General features: G+C 50.3%; 1 protein-coding gene across 1 annotated transcript in view; it reads left to right on the top strand.

Annotated features, from left to right (window-relative positions):
- Nucleotides 1–14,858, top strand: part of LOC123362588 (serine/threonine-protein kinase 10-like) — a 53,905-nt gene extending 39,047 nt beyond the window's left edge. The window contains exons 13-18 of the mRNA XM_045002979.1: nt 70–199; nt 9,363–9,487; nt 10,047–10,232; nt 11,853–11,978; nt 12,308–12,421; nt 13,051–14,858. Coding sequence (XP_044858914.1) covers nt 70–199; nt 9,363–9,487; nt 10,047–10,232; nt 11,853–11,978; nt 12,308–12,421; nt 13,051–13,158 — 789 coding nt within the window. The 3' untranslated portion in view covers nt 13,159–14,858. The remainder of the gene's footprint in view (nt 1–69; nt 200–9,362; nt 9,488–10,046; nt 10,233–11,852; nt 11,979–12,307; nt 12,422–13,050) is intronic.
- Nucleotides 14,859–21,210: the final 6,352 nt, after the last annotated feature.

Here is a 21,210-nt window from a genome sequence, read left to right as displayed (position 1 = left end):
CTAATGGGCTGCGCTAGTTTTGAGAATTTGGCTGCTCTGGGGCCAGACCCATATGTTTCCCTCTGGCAGGAGCAGAGATTTCTGCAGCAGCAGCAGGAGGAGCTAAACCTGGCCTTGCAGAAAGTCGTCCAGGAGCACAAGAAGAAAGTGACCTCTATTGAGTGGGAGTGCGTCAGCAAGATCCACAGCCTCAGGAGAGGTAGAGCTGAGCTCTGGGAGGGATAAGGGCTGAGATGCAGAGAGATGTCTGGCTGGAAGGGACCTTGGGAAGTCATCAAGTCCAGGCAGGAGTTGTGACTTGGCAGGACTTGTGTCGGGGCAGGACCAAGTAAACCTAGACCAGGAGTTGGCAACCTTTGGCATGCGGCCCATCAGGGTAATCCGCTGGCCGGCCGCGAGACATTTTGTTTACATTGACTATCCGCGGGCATGGCCGCCCGCAGCTCCCAGTGGCTGAAATTCGCCATTCCCAGCCAATGGGAGCTGCGGGAAAAGGCGGCCAGCATGTCCCTGCAGCCCGCACCTCTTCCCACGTTATTCCTAAAGTGTAGCACCCAAAATTGTATACAGTACTCCAGCTGAGGCCTCACCAATGGCAAGCAGAGCGGGACAATTACCTCCCATGTCTTACATATGATGCTCCTGTTAATACACCCCAGAATGACAGTAGCCTTTTTCACAGCTACATCACGCTGTTGTTGGGTTTGTGATCCATGACAACCCCGCAAGATCCTTTTCAACTATGACGGCCTAGCCAGTTAGTGCCCACTTTGTAGTTGTGCATTTGATTTTTCCTTCCTACGTGTATTTTGCCCTTGACTGTATTGAATTTCATCTTGTTGATTTCAGACCAATTCTCCAATTTGTCAAAGGTAATTTTGAATTCTAATCCTGTCCTCCAAAGTGCCAGCAACCCCTCCCCACTTGGTGTCATCTGCAATTTTTATAAACGTACTCTCCTCTCCATTAGCCAAGTCATTAATGAAGATATTGAATAGCGCCGGACCCAGGACTGACTCCTGCAGGACCCCACTAGATACATAAGAGCAGCCACACTGGGGCAGACCAAAGGTCCATCTAGCCCAGTATCCTGTCTTCCAATAGCAGACAATGCCAGGTGCACCAGAGGGGATAAACAGAACAAGGAATCATCAAGTGATCCATCCCCTCTCACTCATTCCCAGCTTCTGGCAAACAGAGGCTAGGGACACCATCCCTGCCCATCCTGGCTAATAGCCATTGATGGACCTATCCTCCATGAACTTATCTAGTTCTTTTTTGAACCCTGTTATAGTTTTGGGCTTTACAACATCCTCTGGCAAATAGTACCACTGGTTGTGTTGTGTGGAAAAATACTTCCTTCTGTTTGTTTTAAACCTGCTGCCTATTAATTTCATTTGGTCACCCATAGTTCTTGTGTTATGAGAAGGAGTAAATAATACTTCCTGATTTACTTTCTCCATATCAGTTATGATTTTATAGGCCTCAATCATATCCCCCCAGTCATCTCTTTTCCAAGATGAAAAGTCCCAGTATTATTAATCTCTCCTATGGAAGCCGTTCCATACCCCTAATCATTTTTGTTGCCCTTTTCTGAACCTTTTCCAATTCCAATATATATTTTTTTGAGATGGGGTGACCACATCTGCACACAGTATTCCAGATGTGGGTGTACCATGGATTTATATAGAGGCAATATAATATTTTCTATTTTATTATCTATCCCTTTCTTAAAGATTCCCAACATTCGGTTTGCTTTTTCGACTGCCACTGCACATTGAGTGGATATTTTCAGAGAACTATCCACGACTCCAAGATCTTTCTTGAGTTTAACAGCTAATTTAGACCCCATCATTTTATATGTATAGTTGGGTTTATGTTTTCCAATGTGCATCACTTTGCATTTATCTACATTGAATTTCAACTGCCATTTTGTTACCCAATCACCCAATTTTGCAAGATCCTTTTGTAGCTCTTCGCAGTCTACCTGGGATTCAACTATCTTGAGTAGTTTTGTATCATTTGCAAATTTTGCCATCTCACTGTTTACCCCTTTTTCCAGATCATTTATGAGTATGTTGAATAGGACTGGTCCCTGTACAGACCCCTGGGGGACACCACTATTTACCTCTCTCCATTCTGAAAACTGACCATTTATTCCTACCCTTTTTTCCCTATCTTTTAACCAGTTACCAATCCATGAGAGGACCTTCTCTCTTATCCATGACAGCTCACTTTGTGTAAGAGCCTTTGGTGAGGGACCTTGTCAAAGGCTTTCTGAAAATCTAAGTACACTATATCCACTGGATCCCCCTTGTCCACATGCTTGTTGACCCCCTCAAAGAATTCTAGTAGACTGGTGAAGCATGATTTCGCTTTACTAAAATCATGTTGACTCTTCCCCAACAAATTATGTTCAACTATGTGTCTGACAATTTTGTTCTTCACTATCGTTTCAACCAGTTTGCCCGGTACTGAAATCAGGCTTACCGGCCCTGTAATTTCCGGGGTCACCTCTGGAGCCCTTTTTAAAAATTGGCATCACATTAGCTATTCTCCAGTCATTTAGTACAAAATCTGATTTAAATGATAGGTTACAGACTATAGTTATTAGTTCTGCAATTTCCCATTTGAGTTCCTTCAGAACTCGAGTGAATACCATCTGGTCCTGGTGACTTATTACTGTTTAGTTTATCAATTTGTTCCAAAACCTCCTCTAATGACACCTCAATCAGAGACAGTTCCTCAGATTTGTCAACTAAAAAGAATGGCTCAGGTTTGGGAACCACCCTCACATCCTCAACCATGAAGACCAATGCAAAGAATTCATTTAGTTTCTCTGCGACGGCCTTTTTGTCCTTGAGTGCTCCTTTAGCATCTCGATCGTCCAGTGGCCCCACTGGTTGTTTAGCAGGCTTCCAGCTTCTGATGTACATTTTAAATGTTTGCTATTATTTTTTGAGTCTTTGGCTAGCTGTTCTTCAAATTCTTTTTTGGCCTTCCCAATTATATTTTTACACTTAATTTGACAGAGTTTATGCTCCTTTCTATTTTCCTCACGAGGATTTAACTTTCACTTTTTAAAGGATGCCTTTTTGCCTCTCACTGCTTCTTTTACTTTGTTGTTTAGCCATTGTGGCACTTTTTTTGGTTCTCTTACTATGTTTTTTAATTTGGGGCATACATTTAAGTTGAGCCTCTATTATGGTGTCTTTAAAAAGTTTCCATGCAGCTTGCAGAGATTTTACTTTTGGTGCTGTACCTTTTAATTTCTGTTTCACTAACTTCCTCATTTTTGTGTAGTCCCCCTTTCTGAAATTAAATGCTACAGTGTGGGGCTGCTGTGGTGTTTTCCCCGCCACAGGGATGTTAAATTTAATTATATTATGGCCACTATTACCAAGCAGTTTAGCTATATTTATCTCTTGGACCAGATCCTGTGACCACTTAGGACTAAATCAAGAATTGCCTCTCTGCTTGTGGTTTCCAGGACTAGCCAATCCAAGAAGCAGTTATTTAAGGTGTCAAGAAACTTTATCTCTGCATCCCGTCCTGAGGTGACATGTACCCAGTCAATATGGGGATAGTTGAAATCCCCCATTATTATTCAATTTTTTATTTTTATAGCCTCTCTAATCTCCCTGAGCATTTCACAGTCACTATCACCATCCTGGTCGGTAATATATCCCTACTGCTATATTCTGCTTATTCAAGCATGGACTTACTATCCATAGAGATTCTATGGTAAAGTTTGGTTCATTTAAGATTTTTTACTTCATTTGATTCTACACTTTCTGTCACATATAGTGCCCCATCCCCACCAGCACAACCTGTTCTGTCCTTCCGATATATTTTGTACCCTGGTATTACTGTGTCCCATTGAGTATCCTCATTCCACCAAGTTTCTGTGATGCCTATTGCATCAATATCATCATTTAATACGAGGCACTCTAGTTCACCCATCTTATTATTTAGACTTGTAGCATTTGTATATAAGCACTTTAAAAACTTGACACTTTTTAGCTGTCTGCCATTACATGATCTAATTGAATGGGACTTTTTTCATTTGACTGTTTCTCATCAGATCCTACCTGTATTTCATCATCTTCCATCCTCTCCTCCTTACTAGGACATAGAGAATCTCCATTAAGAGATCCTCCCCTAAGGGGTGTCTCTGTCCAAACCACGTGCTCCTCTGCACCTGTCAGCTTTCCCCCAGCCCTTAGTTTAAAAACTGGTCTACGACCTTTTTAATGTTAAGTGCCAGCAATCTGGTTCCATTTTGGTTTAGGTGGAGCCCATCCTTCCTGTATAGGCTCCCCCTTTCCCAAAAGTTTCCCCAGTTCCTAATAAATCTAAACCCCTCCTCCCTACACCATTGTCTCATCTACACATTGAGACCCCGCAGTTCTGCCTGTCTAACTGGCATGGAACAGGGAGCATCTCGGAGAATGCAGCCATGGAGGTCCTGGATGTCAATCTCTTACCTAGCAGCCTAAACTGGGCCTCTAGAACCTCTCTCTTACCTTTCCCTATGTCACTGGTACCTACATGTACCACGACCACTGGCTCCTCCCCAGCACTACACATAAGTCTGTCTAGATGTCTCAAGAGATCTGCAACCTTCGCACCAGGCAGGCAAGTCACCATGCAGTTCTCTTGGTCATCGCAAACCCAGCTATCTGTGTTTCTAAAGATCGAATCCCCCATTACTAACACCTGCCTTTTTCTAATGACTGGAGTTCCCTCCGCTGAAGAGGTATCCTCAGTGCGAGAGGATACCCTAACATCATCTGGAAGGAGGGTCCCAACTATGGGATCGTTTCCCTCTGCTCCAGTTCTCCTTCCCTGAGACTTTCATCCTCCTCAACAGCACAGAGGCTGACTGACCAGGGATGGGGCCGTTCTACTGAGTCCCAGAAAGTCTCATCTGTGTATCTCTCCGTCTCCCTTAGCTCCTCCAGTTCAGCCACTCTGGTCTCCAAAGCCCGTACACGGTCTGTGAGGGCCAGGAGCTCCTCGCACCAAACGCACACAAATGCCACCTGCCCATAGGGCAGGTAATCATACTTGCTGCATTGGGTGCAATAAACTGGGTAGCCCCCACTCTGTCGCTGGATGTCTGCCTGCATTATCTTTATACTCCTGCAGCTTGTTCCTTCATTGATGTTTTGTTTTTATCACAATCCCCCTCTAAAGCAAACACACCATAGACACAAACACACACACTACAGACAACAAACTTACCCCAAGGGTCCCGTAATCGCTCCTCCTTCACCTGGAGAACTCCCAAAACTCCCCTGTAAGCCGCTCCTGGTCACTAGCTCCTCTGGTCACTTACGAAGGGTTTTTTAAAGCCCTGGTCTTTCTGAATAGCCCCGCCCCCTGGTTAAGGGTTGATGGGTGCTAAAGGGCTGAGGGATCACAGCCTCGTTAAGAAGCTCTCAGCTTTGCCTAGCAGGCCACTAGGTTCAGCCCACCCCAAACAAATGGACCAGGTGTTATATTTCAATCAAGCAGCAAGCACACCATGCCCTCCGTAGAACCATGTTATCCTCCAGGTGCTTACAGATTATTTCATAATTTGTTCCAGTATCTTTCCAGGTCTCAAATTTAGGCTGAGTGGTCTATAATTCCTTGGGGCCTTTTTGTTCCCCTTTCCGGTGTTTGCTTCTCTCCAGTCTTCTGGGACCTCGCCCGTAGGGTGACCAGATGTCCCGATTTTATAGGGACAATCCCAATTTTTGGGTCTTTTTCTTATATAGGTTCCTATTACCCCCCCACCCCCGTCCTGATTTTTCACACTTGCTGTCTGGTCACCCTACTCACCCCGTCCGCCATGCATTCTTGAAGAGTGTTACTAGTGGTTCCGAGGTTGCTTCAGCTAGTTCCTTAAGAATCCCAGGATAAATTTCATCAGGCCCTGCGCACTTGAGTACATCTAATTGATCAAACTATTTTTTAATCTGTTCTTTCCCTATTTTGGTTTGAATTCCTTCCCCCTGGTTGTTAGTAATTAATATTATTGAGTAGCTGGTCACCCTTCACCTTTTTACTGAAGCCTGAAGCAAAACAAGCATTACACACCTCAGCTTCCTTGCTGTCCTCACTGATTAGCTCTCCTTGCCCACTAAGAGGAGGACTTGCACTTTCCTTCATCTGTCCCTTGTGTAGGGCTGAGCAAAGTTGATGATTTAGTTGGGGATTGCTCCTGCTTTGAGCAGGGGGTTTATAGATTCATAGACTTAAGGTCAGAAGGGACCATTATGATCATCTAGTCTGACCTCCTGCACAACGCAGGCCACAGAATCTCACCCATCCACTTCTATAACAAACCCCTAACCTATGTCTGAGTTATTGAAGTCCTCAAATCGTGGTTTAAAGACCTCAAGATGCAGAGAATCCTCCAGCAAGTGACCCATGCCCCATGCTGCAGAGGAAGGCGAAAAACCTCCAGGGCCTCTGCCAATCTTCCCTGGAGGAAAATTCCTTCCCGACCCCAAATATGGCGATCATTTAAACCCTGAGCATGTGGGCAAGACTCACCAGCCAGCACCCAGGAAAGAATTCTCTGTAGTAACTCGGATCCCATCCCATCTAACATCCCATCATAGACCACTGGGCATACTTACCTGCTGATAATCAAAGATCAATTAATTGCCAAAATTAGGCTATCCCATCATACCATCCCCTCCATAAACTTATCAAGCTTAGTCTTGAAGCCAGATATGTCTTTTGCCCCCACTACTCCCCTTGGATGGCTGTTCCAGAACTTCACTCCTCTAATGGCAGCAAAGAATCCTGTGGCACCTTATAGACTAACAGACGTTTTGCAGCATGAGCTTTCGTGGGTGAATACCCACTTCTTCGGATGCAAGTCTTGCTGCAAAACGTCTGTTAGTCTATAAGGTGCCACAGGATTCTTTGCTGCTTTTACAGAACCAGACTAACACGGCTACCCCTCTGATACTTGACTCCTCTAATGGTTAGAAACCTTTGTCCAATTTCAAGTCTAAACTTCCTACTGTCCAGTTTATATCCATTTGTTTTTGTGTCCACATTGGTACTAAGCTTAAATAATTCCTCTCCCTCCCTGATATTTATCCCTCTGATATAGTTATAAAGAGCAATCATATCCCCCCCTCAACCTTCTTTTGGTTAGGCTAAACAAGCAAGCTCTTTGAGTCTCCTTTCATAAGACAGGTTTTCCATTCCTCGGATCATCCTAGTAGCCCTTCTCTGTACCTGTTCCAGTTTGACTTCATCCTTCTTAAACATGGGAGACCAGAACTGCACACAGTATTCCAGATGAGGTCTCACCAGTGCCTTGTATAATGGTACTAACACTTCCTTATCTTTACTGGAAATACCTTGCCTGATGCATCCTAAAACCGCATTAGCTTTTTTAACAGCCATATCACATTGGCAGCTCGTAGTCATCCTGTGATCAACCAATACTCCAAGGTTCTTCTCCTCCTCTGTTACTTCCAACTGATGTGTCCCCAATTTATAACCAAAATTCTTGTTATTAATCCCTAAATGTATGACCTTGCACTTTTCACTATTAAATTTCATCCTATTACTATTACTCCAGTTTACAAGGTCATCCAGATCTTCCTGTATGGTATCCCGGTCCTTCTCTGTATTGGCAATACCTCCCAGCTTTGTGTCATCCGCAAACTTTATTGGCACATTCCCACTTTTTGTGCCAAGGTCAGTAATAAAAAGATTAAATAAGACTGGTCCCAAAACCAATCCCTGAGGAACTCCACTAGTAACCTCCTTCCAATCTGACAGTTAACCTTTCCGTATGACCCGTTGTAGTCTCCCCTTTAACCAGTTCCTTATCCACCTTTCAATTTTCATATTGATCCCCATCTGTTCCAATTTAACTTATAATTCCCCATGTGGAACAATATCAAATGCCTTACTGAAATCGAGGTAAATTAGATCCACTGAGTTTCCTCTGTCTAAAAAAATCTGTTACCGTCTCAAAGGAGATCAGGTTGGTTTGGCACGATCTACCTTTTGTAAAACCATGTTGTATTTTGTCCCAATTACCATTGACCTCAATGTCCTTAACTACTTTCTCTTTCAAAAAATTTTCCAAGACCTTGCATACTACAGATGTCAAACTAACAGGCCTATAATTACTTGGATCACCTTTTTTCCCTTTCTTAAAAATAGGAACTATGTTAGCAATTCTCCAGTCATACGGTACAACCCCTGAGTTTACTGATTCATTAAGAATTCTTGCTAATGGGCTTGCAATTTCATATGCCAGTTCCTTTAATATTTTTGGATGAAGATTATCTGGGCCCGCCGATTTTGTCCCATTAAGCTGTTCGAGTTTGGCTTCTACCTCGGATGTGGTAATATCCTCCTCCATATCCTCATTCCCATTTGTCATCCTACCATTATCCCTAAGCTCCTGAGGTCCCTTCCAACCCTGAGATTCTACCATTCTATGATCCGGCCCGTCAGGGCTTTCAATCCAGACTGCGGGATTGCCAGCCCAGTGGCGCAGTGGGGCTAAGGCAAGCAACCTGCCTGCCCTGGCCCTGTGCCGCTCCCAGAAGCAGCTGGCATCATGTCCCTGCAGCCCCTGGGGAAGCGGGAGGGGGAGGGGGGCAGAAGAGGGCTCCATGCACTGCCCTCGCCTGCAGGCACCGCCCGCCCCCGCAGCTCCCATTGGCCGGGAACAGGGAACTGCGGCCAATGGGAGTGGTACCCGCAGGCGAGGGCAGCACGTGGTGGAGCCGCCTTCCCCACCCCCAGGAGCCACTGCTGGACACGCTGGCCACTTCTAGGAGCAGCGCGGGGCCAGGGCAGGCAGGGAGCCTGCTTTAGCCCCGCTGCGCGCTGCTGCCATCCCGGAGCTGCTCGAGGTAAGCGGCACCGAGCAGAGCCTGCACGTCGAACCGCTCCTGCACCCCGCACCCCAATCCCCTGCCCTGAGCCCCCACCTGCACACCGCACACTGCCCCACACCCTGCACTCCCTCCCGCACCCAACCTCCTGCCCCAGCCCTACATTCATGGCCCTGTATACAATATCCCCACCCAAATGTAGCCCTCGGGCCAAAAAGTTTGCCCACCCCGTCCTAGCGTATTTAAAGGCCCTCGTTTTCACGCTGGTGTAGAGGGAGAAGGCGCATCAGGGCTGTACGGCTCTGGGGAGTCAGCTACACCTAGGAGTTATGTGGCTATTCACTGCCCAGGGCAAAACTCACCAGACATGCTGGCCGCTGAGGGAGAGCCAGGGGACTGCTGAGGGCTCGGTAGGGGATGGGGGCTAGGCGGGACTCTGACGAAAGAAGGGATGAGACCAGGGACCTGAGGGCATTTCTCTTCCCTCCCCAGCCCGGGAGGCCGTGGTGTGGAGCATGGAGCAAGGTCACCTGCAGGAGAAGTATCATCTCTTCAAGCAGCAGGCGAAGGAGCAGTACTCGCTCCAGCGGCAGCAGCTCAGCAAGCGGCACGAGAAGGTGAGTGCAGGGCTGGCTGCTGTGTGGTTGGCACCCACGGCCATGGAACCAATGGAGGCTGGACCAGAGGGATTCTGATGTGGTTGGCATCAACAGGGAAGGACTAGAGCCACCTGGGCCAGTGGGACACAGGAGCCCTGGGAGGGCAGCATGCTCAGCCCCAGAGCAGTGCTCTCCCTCCCCACACAGCCTCCTCCCTCGGCTGCCCTGCCCCTGCCCTCCCCCTCCTCCATGGCTCCGGTCCTAACCCAGGCTGGGCTCCTGTCTGGGGCTCTGGGCTACGGATGAAAGAGGATCCTGTAGTGGGGCAAGCGGGAGCCCATCAGCCAAGCTCTCCTCTCAGCTCAGCTCCAGCCCGCCACTCCCCAACCAGGCCTGGCAGAGGAGGAGCCAGCCTGGGAGGGGAGAATTCTGCTACCCCCTGCTTGGGGCCCCCTGCTTGGGGCCATGCGAAGGCGGTGAGCAGGAGGAAGGGGTAACGGTGGATCACTTTCTAAGCACCCGGGCCTGTCCCATCCCGGTGGCTGGACCCTGACGCCTGTGCATGCCTCTCCACTAGGAAACCGAGCGGATGAGCCGCTTCCACCTCCTCCTGCTGGACGAGCTGAGGAACCAGCAGGCACAGCAGCACACTCAACTGCTGAGAACGCAGCGCGGGGACGCCAAGCTCCGCCTAGCCATGTTCAAGGAGAGTCTGAAGATCCAGGAGGTGACGGGCGCTGAGCAGAAGGACAGGACCAAGCAGGTACTGACCCCTAGCAGTTCCCACGCCCACAAAGTGCCTTCTCCAGAGAGGGCGGCAGGGCCCCAGCATGGCCAAAGGCTGCTGCCAGTGCAGAGCCCACGTAACCAGGGCACTGGGGAGATGCCTGGGAGCCAGGGAGAGGACGCCGCCGTCTCGGCTGTGGGCCCAGGGACAGAGCCACTGCACAGCTCGCGGCCCAGAGCTGAGTGAGCCCTGTGGCTGGAGAATGTCCCCTCTGCTAGGAGGGAAGGACAAGAGAGTCCATGGGATGGAGTCACCAGCAGCTGGCCTGCTGCTGAACCCCCCAGGACAAGGGGTCCCAGGGCTGCAGGCTCCTGGAGCTCCACTTCCCTCCCGGCTCTGCGCTGAATGGCCTCACTGAGGCTGCCAGCCGGGCCTTGGGCATCCTGCAGGGGATGCAGCATCTGGCCAGCAGCAGCCATGTCCCAGCTGTGTGTAAGCGGGGGAATGGGCCCGCTATTGGGGGGAACTTTCCTGGCTCACACACAACCCCAGTGAAGTGGGCTAGTGAAAGGATCCGAGTCCTCGCTCCCACTCCCTTTACCCAGAGCCCTGCCTGACCTCGAGGCCTCCCCTTCCATCTCCTGGGTGACAGAGTCCTCGTAACCCTGACAAGGCTGGGCCCAGGGTTCCTGCGGGGCTCAACCCCTAACATTGTCATGGTCACTTAGGGCAGGGGCTAGAGTGTCCCCACTCCAGGGTGCTCTCTCTGCACTGGACACTTCTCTGACCCACTGATCATTACAGACAGTTCAAAGCAAATACGATTTATTAAACAGCAACCAATTTAAAAATAAAGAAAAATGGGAAAGGTGAAAGGAAAACCCGTCACCCCGCTCTGTGGCCTGGAGACATCACAACCAGCGTCTCTGGGATGTCAGAGAAGTTCAGTCTGCTCCTCACACGTCCCAGGCCCTGGCTGTGCTGCAGGGATGCTGTGGGTCGGACACTTGCTCTGGTGGTGGCCACACGCCCTCAGGCTCTAGGTGGTAGGACCCTTCTGCTCAGTGTCGCTCCCGCCCCGTTGGGGTTACGATCCCCCTCCACGTCCGGCCTGCAGGGCCTCTGGGCTGGGGGCGTCTCCCTGTGCTGGGCCCACTGCCCAGGGTCCCCCGCGCTCTGCCCAGCTGCTCACCGCACCTGGCTCCGGACTGCTCCAGCCCCAGCCCCCGCCCCAGCCCGGCTGCTGCTCTGCCTCCAGCCCCCTGGGGCTGGGCTGCTTTTTCTGGCCCCTTTGGGTGCTGCAGCTCTGCTCCCAGCACAGGTTTGCTCCCTGGGCTGCTTCTGTGGTTCTCTCTGGCTCTGGCTGGCACAGCCCTGCTCCCCAGCTCAGCTTGGCCCCGTCTCTCCTTAGCTGGGGCCCACTCTGCCACCTCACACGTAGGACACCCCCCTCCTCCCCCCAGCCTACTGACTCCCTCATTAGCCTGCCCGTCCTGCCAATCAGGCTGACCTCTCCCCATTGCTCCCGGGGACCGAGGGCTGTGCTGAGGGGTACAGAAGCTGCCACGAAGGGCCCATGCTCGCCCCAGGACTCAGGCAGTGGTTCCCCTTTGCTGCGGCTGAGTGTAACGCAGGTTGCCGACCTGCTTCCCGCAGTTCCTGCAGCAAGAGGAGGGGCGCCAGCAGGCAGAGGTGCAGCTACAGCAGCAGCAGCACAAGGAGCAGCTGCAGGACCTGCAGCAGCATCTGGCTGAGAACCTGAGTGAGCTGGAGCAGTTGCAGGTGAGTTTGAGCAGCGTCCGGGCAGCTCGCCATCCTGCTCCCGTCCCCCTTCACCAGTCACGGGGGGTGCATGTGTGTGTGCGGGGCTCTTCCCCCCTCCCCGCCAGCCCAGATGGCTGGCGTGGGGCAGAGCCCCTCTGAAGCGGGACCGTCCAACTGGCCCTTGCAGGTGTCAGCATTTGCAGGCCTGGCGGCTGTGCCAAGAGCCCCGGGGCCTGGCGTGGATTTGATCTGCGTCACGATCCCAGACCCTGGCAGGGCCATTCCTGGTCACTGCCTGTTGCCCGAGTTCATGGCGTGTAATTGCTCTCGCCTCGCATGTCTCCCAGGCCGAGAAGCTCCGCCTGCTAGTCGAACAGGAGAAGAAGCAGCTGAAGGGGCTGGACGACGAACACACTCTGGAGCTGAGCGAGTGGAAACAGCGGCTTGCTACCCGCAAAGAAGTGAGCCTCCTGAGCGCCTCCAGCCTGAGCCAGAGCGATCGCATCACTGGGGTGGGGGGGGCAGTGGCCCCGAGCACCCCTGCAAAGGGGGATGGGTTCTAGGCCCAGCTGTGCCACAGACCCTGTGGGACGTCACCCAAGGTCCTTCGCCGTGCTGTGCTACAGCGTCTCCAGCTGCACTGTGGGGGCAGACCCTGACCTGCTGGGCAGGGGCTGGTGCTTGGGAGCTGCTTCGATGCTGCAGAGACAGGGGGACCACGGAAGTATCTCAGCAGAGCTCTCGAGCCTGCTCCCTACCTTCACACACAACACGTTCCCACTAGCTTCGGCACAATCGAATCCTTGAATGAAACCTGCTTAGAGCCGTGTTCTCCTCTCCCGGCTTCAGGCACCCAGCCCGGCCTTAGCTGCCGGCTGTGGAGACTCCCTCATTTATCTGCCAACTGCTAATTTGAACCCAGAATCTCCCTGTTGGGGCAGGGAAAGGGCCTTCGCTGTAAGGCTGGCCCAACAGGCTTCACTGGTCAGCAGCCACAGGGGTCCCAGTGGTGCAACTCCCCAGGCCTGCCCAGGGGCTCCAAACTGAGCAGCCTATAACCCGAAACGCTTTGTTCCCGTGTCTGCTCTAGATGCTTGAGGAGGCGCTGGCTCACATGAACCCGCTGCAGAAGAAGGAGCAGCACCGTGGCAGTGAATCAGGCAGCAGGATATCCCGGTTCTTCCACTTCCCTTCCTGACAGCCCGCCTAGGATCCCAGTGGGGACGGCCAGCACGGGTCCTAAGCTCTTTCTCCCCATGACCTGCAGAACAGCTCGGCCGGAGAGCCGGAGCAGAGACGGTGCCTGAGAGCTGCCAGCAGAAAATCCCTCCTGTACCTCTAGTCAGTGGGTTTGATCAAGGTGCCAGTCAACTACAAAGGCCACATGTGACAACGCCAAGGCACTCTGGGGGGGCTGCTGTCTGTGGGGGATTCCCCAGGCCTAGAGCTCTGCAGTCAGTAGGGCAAGACAAGCAGAGACACGTGGCATGTAGTGGTGGGCAGAGGAGAAGACAAGTGCATCTCAGGCAGTTGGACACGGAGCCTGTAGGGATAGGGGACACCCTGTTAATACGATCGGCTGGAGGGGAAGATTCATTCGCGTAAGCCCTCACCCAGCTGAGTACATTCCGCTCCCAAAGCTGCGAGACTGAACTCCTCCTGCCCTCCATGCTGGGGGCGGGGCTGTTATAGCTTACGGCAGGGGCAGGCCATTATTTGTTCTCAATGTCCACATTTCTTGGTCAAGAATTAGTCAAGGTCCAGACTCTAGAAAAAAATAATTTAAAAAGCCCAACGATGATGATAAGTAAATAAGATTTCAGGGTCTGTTCCAAAGCATCTGGTGGTCCGGATTTGGCCCATGGTCCGCCTTTTGACTACCCCTGCCTTACTGAAACCCATGATGACAAAGCCAGGCCTTGGAGCAGCCCAGCACGAGGAGCACTACACCCGCCGTTTTTAATTCAAGGTGCCGAGTGTCTGTGCAGTCCATTGACCACACGTGGGTTTATTAGTGCTCTGAACTCTGGCCGCTGGCACTTAGGCACATGAGTGTACAGGCAGAATTGTAGGGAGCACCTATGAGGAGCTAACTTAATGAGCTTGTGCTGAACCAAACCACCATCAACACTGAGCTTAACCAAAACACCATCAACACATTTTTTATTGAGAACAAAACCAACCCTCCAACTCCAAACTTTGCCTGTCCCTAATTTAAGGAGAAACCTGTATCTGAGGGGAGAGATTGTGGGTCTTGGCAAAGCAGCTGTAATGACACTGGTTCTCCAAGGCAGGGCTGGTGTGTTTCCTCCAGCTGGTGAGGAAGGTCCTGAAACACAAGTCCTTGTATCAGAGGCTCGGTATGAGGCCTAAGGCCTGAGCTAAAGTAATGGTCAAGACTTTGCTGATATAAAACAAAGTTAAGCTCACAGAATCTGGCAAGAAGAGGGCTGATGCTGCAAACACACACATACCTAGAAGGTACACTGCACAAGCGATGTAAACACGTGCCAGGTTGGTACCAGAACCCTTCAGCACAAGCACATTCCACACAGATAGCGAGGAACAGGCTGACCCACCCTAAAGAGAGGGTCAAAAGGATAATATGAGGGATACAGTTGTTTTGTTTGAATCAACATGTACAAGGTGAGAGGTGGCACCTTACTACCTAGAGGGGTTGTACCTCAATATGTCAGGAGTGATGTATAACTTGTTTGTACCTGTGTATAAAAATGGACCTCTGAGGGGTTGGCTTTATCTGGCCTAGGGGGCAGGGGTAAGTCCTGCCACTGACTGAGCCGGTCCATTGCCAGGGATATGTACTAGTAGAACTGTAGACATCTGCTCTGGGGAGCTAGAGACTGTGTTTTGTGTGGCAATAAACCTGGCCGCATGCCTTCGTACCTTATCGGAGTCTGTGGTCATTGGGGGTTCTCTTGGGGTCTGTTGAGCCAGCGATCTGAGCAGAGCCGGGGCAGCACACAGAGGGAACACACACATGCAGCCAACGGTTATCAACATTGGACAGAGCAGAGTATCACAATGGTGACGTCTGACAACAGAAGGTACACGGGTTACTCAGGCAAACTTTTCTCCCAACACGTGCCAAAGAAAAGTGTGACATTAAAGCAGCTGAGACGTACATGCATGGGGAGAGTAAGAATTTTCCTTCTTTTGTGCCTTGGCCGGTAAGTTTGCCTAATGACCTCGCCAGGCTGCCTTCAAAAGAGCAACGAGTAGGGGTAACGTTTCCAAAAGTACACAAGCAACTAAAGAGCTTAAGGCCCAATGAACGAGTCCCAGCTCCTCCCATAATCTGCAGTAGTCCTGTTACAATCCATACAGCACATGACATTCTGCATCAGCTGGAGCTGGTGTGGGTGGGTCCTCATGCTGAATTCCACTTGCTTAAAGGCTAGTGACTGTTGCTACTCATAGCCGCAGCTTCTGCGGATTGTAGGGTTACCAGGTGTTCGGTTTTCAACCGGACCGCCCAGTCGAAAAGGGACCCTGGCGGCTCCAGTCAGCACCACCTAGTGGGCCGTTAAAAGTCTGGCCGGTGGGGCTAGGGCAGGCTAGTCCCGACCTGTCCTGGCACCACGCTGCGCCCCGGAAGTGGCCAGCAAATCTGGATCCTAGGTGGGGGGGGTCACGGGGCTGCCCCCGCTCGAAGCACCAGTTCCACACTCCCATTGGCCAGGAACCGCAGCCAATGGGAGCTGGGAGGGCGGTGCCTGCCAGTAAGACCAGCACAGGGAGTCTCCTGGCCCCCTCGCCTAGGAGCCGGACCTGCTGGACGCTTCCAGGGCGCAGCACAGAGCCAGGACAGGTAGGGAGCCTGCCTTAGCCCTGCCGCCTGGGAGCTGCCCTAAGTAAGCCTACACCCCAACCTCAAGCCCCACCCCATTGCCCCCGCCCTGAGCCCCTCCCCACACCCTGAACCCCTCATCCCCAGTACACCCAAGCCCACAACCCCCAGCCCATACCCTCACCCCAACTCCCTGCCTCACCCCACAGCCCCCTCCCACACTCTGAATTTCTCAGCCCCACTCCCCAGCCTGGAGCTCCCGCCTGCACTGCAAACCCCTCATCCCCTGCCCCACCCCAGAGCCTGCGCCCCCAACCCTCACCCCCTCCCACACTCCAACCCCCCGCCCCAGCTCAGTGAGTGAAGGCCGGGAAAAGCGAGCCCCTGAGGGAGGGGGAAATGTAGTGAGCAAGGGGCAGGGCCTCAGGGAAGGGGCAGGGCATTCCGTTTTGTGCGATTAGAAAATTGGCAATCCTAGCTGATTGCTCCCACAGGGCTATGGGCTGGGGACACCACTGGAGCGTTAAGACAGCTAGGACATTGACTCTCAAGTAGGGCTCAGCAAAAGAGGTCACTGCTGGCACTTACCTCATGCGCTCCAGGCCAGTGGCTGAATCTTAGAGATGGCAGCAGGTCTCCTGAGACCCTAGCTGACCACAGCCACTGCAGTGCACAATGTAAGTGCTGCCATGTTGTGAGATAAGGTATCAGGGTTGGAAGGGACCTCAGGAGGTAACTAGTCCAACCCCCTGCTCAGAGCAGGACCAACGCCAACTAAATCATCCCAGCCAGGGCTTTGTCAAGCCTGACCTTAAAAACCTCTAAGGAAGGAGATTCCACCACCTCCCTAGGGAACCCATTCCAGTGCTTCACCCAGGGGCGGCTCCAGACCCCAGCAGGCCAAGCCCGTGCTTGGGGCGGCATGCCGCAGGGGGCGCTCTGCCGGTTGCTGGGAGGGCGGCAGGCAGGCAGGCCTGCGGGAGGTCCACCGGAGCCGCGGGAACTGTGACCGGCAGAGTGCCCCTCGCGGCATGCCGCCGTGCTTGTGGTGGCGAAATGTCTAGAGCCGCCCCTGTTCTTTAGTATTCTTGGATGGAGACTATCCAGGACTCCAGTTTGGCCCTATTATGCTGTTTGAGTTTGGATATGGTAATTTCTACTTCCCTAACCTTTTCCCCATTAGCCACCCTGCTACTGCCCCCAAACTCCTCATTACCTAAAAAATGAGGCAAAGTACTTGTTTAGGTGTTGGGTCATACTTAGATTATCTTTAATCTCCACCCCACCACTTCTTCCTTTCCTATATTATGCCTTGTCCTAGCAGATGAGGAGGAACTGATCCCAAAGCTAAAAGTTACTAGTATCTTACTGTGACGTGTCATTCAATATTCTGTATGAAAATATGCTTATGATAGAATATGACATAACAGATATACTTTATGCAAGATGGCTCATGTGTAGATATCATTGGAAAGGTTATGATTTACTGAATGCGATTATCCAATTTATGTGCCTGTATCATTTCTGTATCTGAAGTTAGGAATATTGACTATGTATCTGTATTTCAACTATGCTACTTTGGGTGACACCCACTGCCAACACTTCAGGTACAAAATGTAAAAGCCAGACGACAGGGTGGAAGGCCCATCAGCGAGGACAATGGGCTGTGAAAAGGTTTGGCCTTCCTGCAGACCCTCCATACTGCCACTGACTCATGGACGCTGTGATACTACAGAGTCAGGTGGTCTGTCACCTGATACTAAAACATTACCTGGGACTTCTTGTAACTTTCCACTGTAAGGGAAGGGGGCTCAAACTAGGGAAACAAAGGATTCCCGCCTTATGCAAATCCTATTTAAAGGTGGGGAGTGAGGTAATCCTGGTTGTCAGTTCTCCCCTGCTGCCCCACCCAAGATGACTGCTGGAAACAACTAAGACTGACCAGGGGGAAAGAACTGGGCCCAGGCTGGAAGGGCGTCTGGCCTGTGAAGAAGATGATTAGAACCACATTTAAGGTGCGAACTCACATGTAACCAGTTTCTTTAGTGTATTAAGCTTAGTTTGCGTGTTCTCTTTTATTTTCTTAGTAATCTGCCTTGTTCTGCCTGCTACCTCCTTAACTACTTAAAATACACCTGTTATAGTTAATACATTTATTTCTGGTATATAATATAACCCATTTTATGTGATTTCTAACGGGGTGGGGGGGAATTGTGCACATCCCTCTTCCACATTGAGGGAGGGGGCAAATTTCATACTATACCTTTGGGTCTGCACTCCAAGGGAGGGGGATGTCTGAGTGCTGGAGCAAGTCCCTTAAACTGAGCCTTCCCAGAGCTGATCTGCAGCTGGGTATGGCCCTGCCTGTGTGTGTCAGAGGAGGTTTTAAGAGCTTGGCTCAGCAAGACAGGTTAAAGAGGCCCATGCTGGCAGAACAGGTAGACTCAGTGGTATCTCAGCACATCAGGTGACTTCCCTAGGGGTCCCACTCGTCACACTTACGTACAAATGATCATGACTTGATCATATATATAATGTGCAAGCAGAATACATTCCAGACAAGTAATATATATACTTGGTGCTTTAATAGGGCCAAATTCACAAAGCTGAATACAATTATGAGCCAAATCACCTGAGAGAAAGAATTTAATCAGAAAAATGTGAACAACAATTGGAAATAATTTAAGAATGCCTTACTAGAGGCCCACAATCAAGGAAGAAGGCTGCGCTGGTTAAAAAAACAACCTGGTGTAGAAGGAAAGAGAAGGAAGCTATAAAAAATATATTTAACAAATGGAAGAAAGGAGAAGCTGATAGTATTGAATATAAATTAGGAATTGTAGAAAATTGGTAAGAGAAGCCAAGGGACACAAGGAGAAACCTATGGCCAATGGTGATAAGGACAATAAGGAGTTTTTTAAAAAATATTAGGAGCAAAAGGAATCCTGACAATAGTATTAGTCCGTTACTAGATGGAAATGGTAGAATTATCAATAATAATGCAGAAAAGGCAGAAGTGTTCAATAAATATTTTTGTTCTGTATTTTAGAGAAAACAGATGATGCTGTCTCACACTTTCCATTCCACTAGCATCCCTGGAATACGTTAAACAGAAGCTACTGAAGTCAGACATTTTTAAATCAGCAGGTCCAGAGAACTTGCATCCAGGAGTTTTAAAAGAGGTAGCTGAGGAACTCGCTGGACCATTAATGTTGAGTTTGAGTAAGTCTGGGAGCACTGGTGAAGTTCCAGACTGGTCAACCAGATGACCTATGTAATTATAGGCCTGTCAGTCTGACATCGATCCTGGGCAAGTTAATGGAGTGGCTGATAAGAGACTCAATTAATAGTGAACTAAAGGAGAGTGATATAATTAATGCAAATCAACATGGGTTTCTGGAAAATAAATCCTGTCAACCTAACTGGTTATCTTTTTTTGAGCAGATTGAAAGTTTGGTTGATAGAGGTAATAGTGTGATATAACATAGTTAAACTTCTGTAAGGTGTGTGACTTGGTGCCATAACCATCATGTCTCATGGCCCTGGTTTACACTGGGGTGGGGAAGAATTGATCTAAGTTACCCAACTTCAGCTGCATGAATAACGTATCTGAACTCGACGTGCTCAGATCGACTTATTGCGGTGTCTCCACTACGGTGAGTTGACTGCTGCCGCTCCCCTGTTGACTCTGCCTGCACCTCTCACAGCGCTGAAGTACAGGAGTCAACGGGAGAGCGCTTGGGGATCAATTTATCGTGTCTAGACTAGATGTGATAAATCAATACATGCTGGATCGATCGCTGCCCGCCGATCCGACGAGCAGTGGCGACATACCCTAAGTGTTTCACAACATTTTGATTAAGAAACTAGAACGATATCAAATTAACATAGTTGTCGTAGTTGTGTTGGCTACAGGATATTAGAGACAAGGTAGGTGAGTTTTATGTTTTGTTGAACCAACTTCTTTTATTGTTCTGTACAGCTCGAAAGCTTCTCTTTCAGCAACAGAAGTTGGTCCAATAAAAGATATTACTTCACCCACCTTGTCTCTATAAAATTAATATAGCACACATTAAATGGATTAAAAACTAGCTAACTGATCGGTCTCAAAATGTAACTTTAAACAAAGAATCATCAACAAGCAGGTGTGTTTCTAGTGGGGTTTTGCAGGAATCAGTTCTTGGCACTATGCTATTTAACATCTTTATAAATGACCTGGAAGAAAACATAAAATCACCCCTGATAAAGTTTGCAGATGACACAAAAACTGGGGATTGATAAATAGTGAAGATGAAAGATTACTGATTCAGTGCAACTGCAAGGGTGCTTTAGGTTGGTGTAGCGATGCGGGACTCACCCCTGGGCGCCCCCTGCTGGTCTTCCAGGGAATTAGCTTGTTCAGCCATTGGAGCGCCCTCTGCATGTCAGTGTCCCATTGTTGCTGGCCCTGTGTTCCTCCTGGACCCCAGTGCCCCTCTCCTTTGGGTGCTGCCCTCTGGCAGTACCCCCACTCTCTGGGGTTGACCTCCCAGCTAGTGTAGACCTGGGCTCAGTGTTCACTGCCAGTCCTCATCTAGCCCCCGCACTCTGGGGCAGACTGCAGTCCATATCACTCATCATCGGCAAGGGGGGGGTTGAACCTGCTCCCTCCACCTACCCACAGGCTGCACCTCTGCAACCCCAATACCTTTTCAGGCCTTTGGCTAGGCCTGCAGCCAGGGGGTTTTCCAGGTGGGAGCTCCCCAGCTCCCTTGACCTATTCCCCCTATTCTGGTATCTTACTCAAGTCCCAGGCAGCCAGGCCCTTCTCTCTCTCTGTGCCTAGAGAGAGACTGACTGTGCTTCCGGCCCACAGCCTCTTTATAGGGCCAGCTGCGGTCTGATTGGGGCGTAGCCCAGCTGTGGCTACTTCTCCAATCGGCCCAGGTTTTCCCCTACCACAGCCCTCTCCCAGGGCTGCTTTAAGCCCTTCAGGGCAGGAATGGGTGGCCACCACGCTACAGTTGGATATTAGGAAAAACTTCCTAACTGTCAGGGTGGTTAAGCACTAGAATAAATTGCCCAGGGAGGTTGCGGAATCTCCATCATTGGAGATTCTTAAGAGTAGGTTGGACAGACCTGTCAGGGATAGTCTAGATAATGCTTGGCCCTGCCTTGAGTGCAGGTGACGGGACTAGATGACCTTTCAAGGGCCCTTCCAGTCCTAGGATTCTCTGATTCTATATCGCTTGGTAAACTGGATGTAAGTAAAGAATATGTGTTTTAATGTAAATATATACATCTGGAAACAAAGAATGTTGGCCATACTTACAGGCTGGGGGACACTACCCTGGGAAGCAGTGACCCTGAAAAAGATTTGGGGGTCGTGGTAGATAATCAGCTTAACACAAGCTCCCAGTGTGACGTTGTGGCGAAAAGAGCTAATACGCGCCTTGGATGCGT

Source organism: Mauremys mutica, chromosome 2 (genome assembly GCF_020497125.1).
Source record: "Mauremys mutica isolate MM-2020 ecotype Southern chromosome 2, ASM2049712v1, whole genome shotgun sequence".
NCBI classification, from domain to species: domain Eukaryota; kingdom Metazoa; phylum Chordata; order Testudines; family Geoemydidae; genus Mauremys; species Mauremys mutica.
This window is presented reverse-complemented; position numbering and strand designations above follow the sequence as displayed.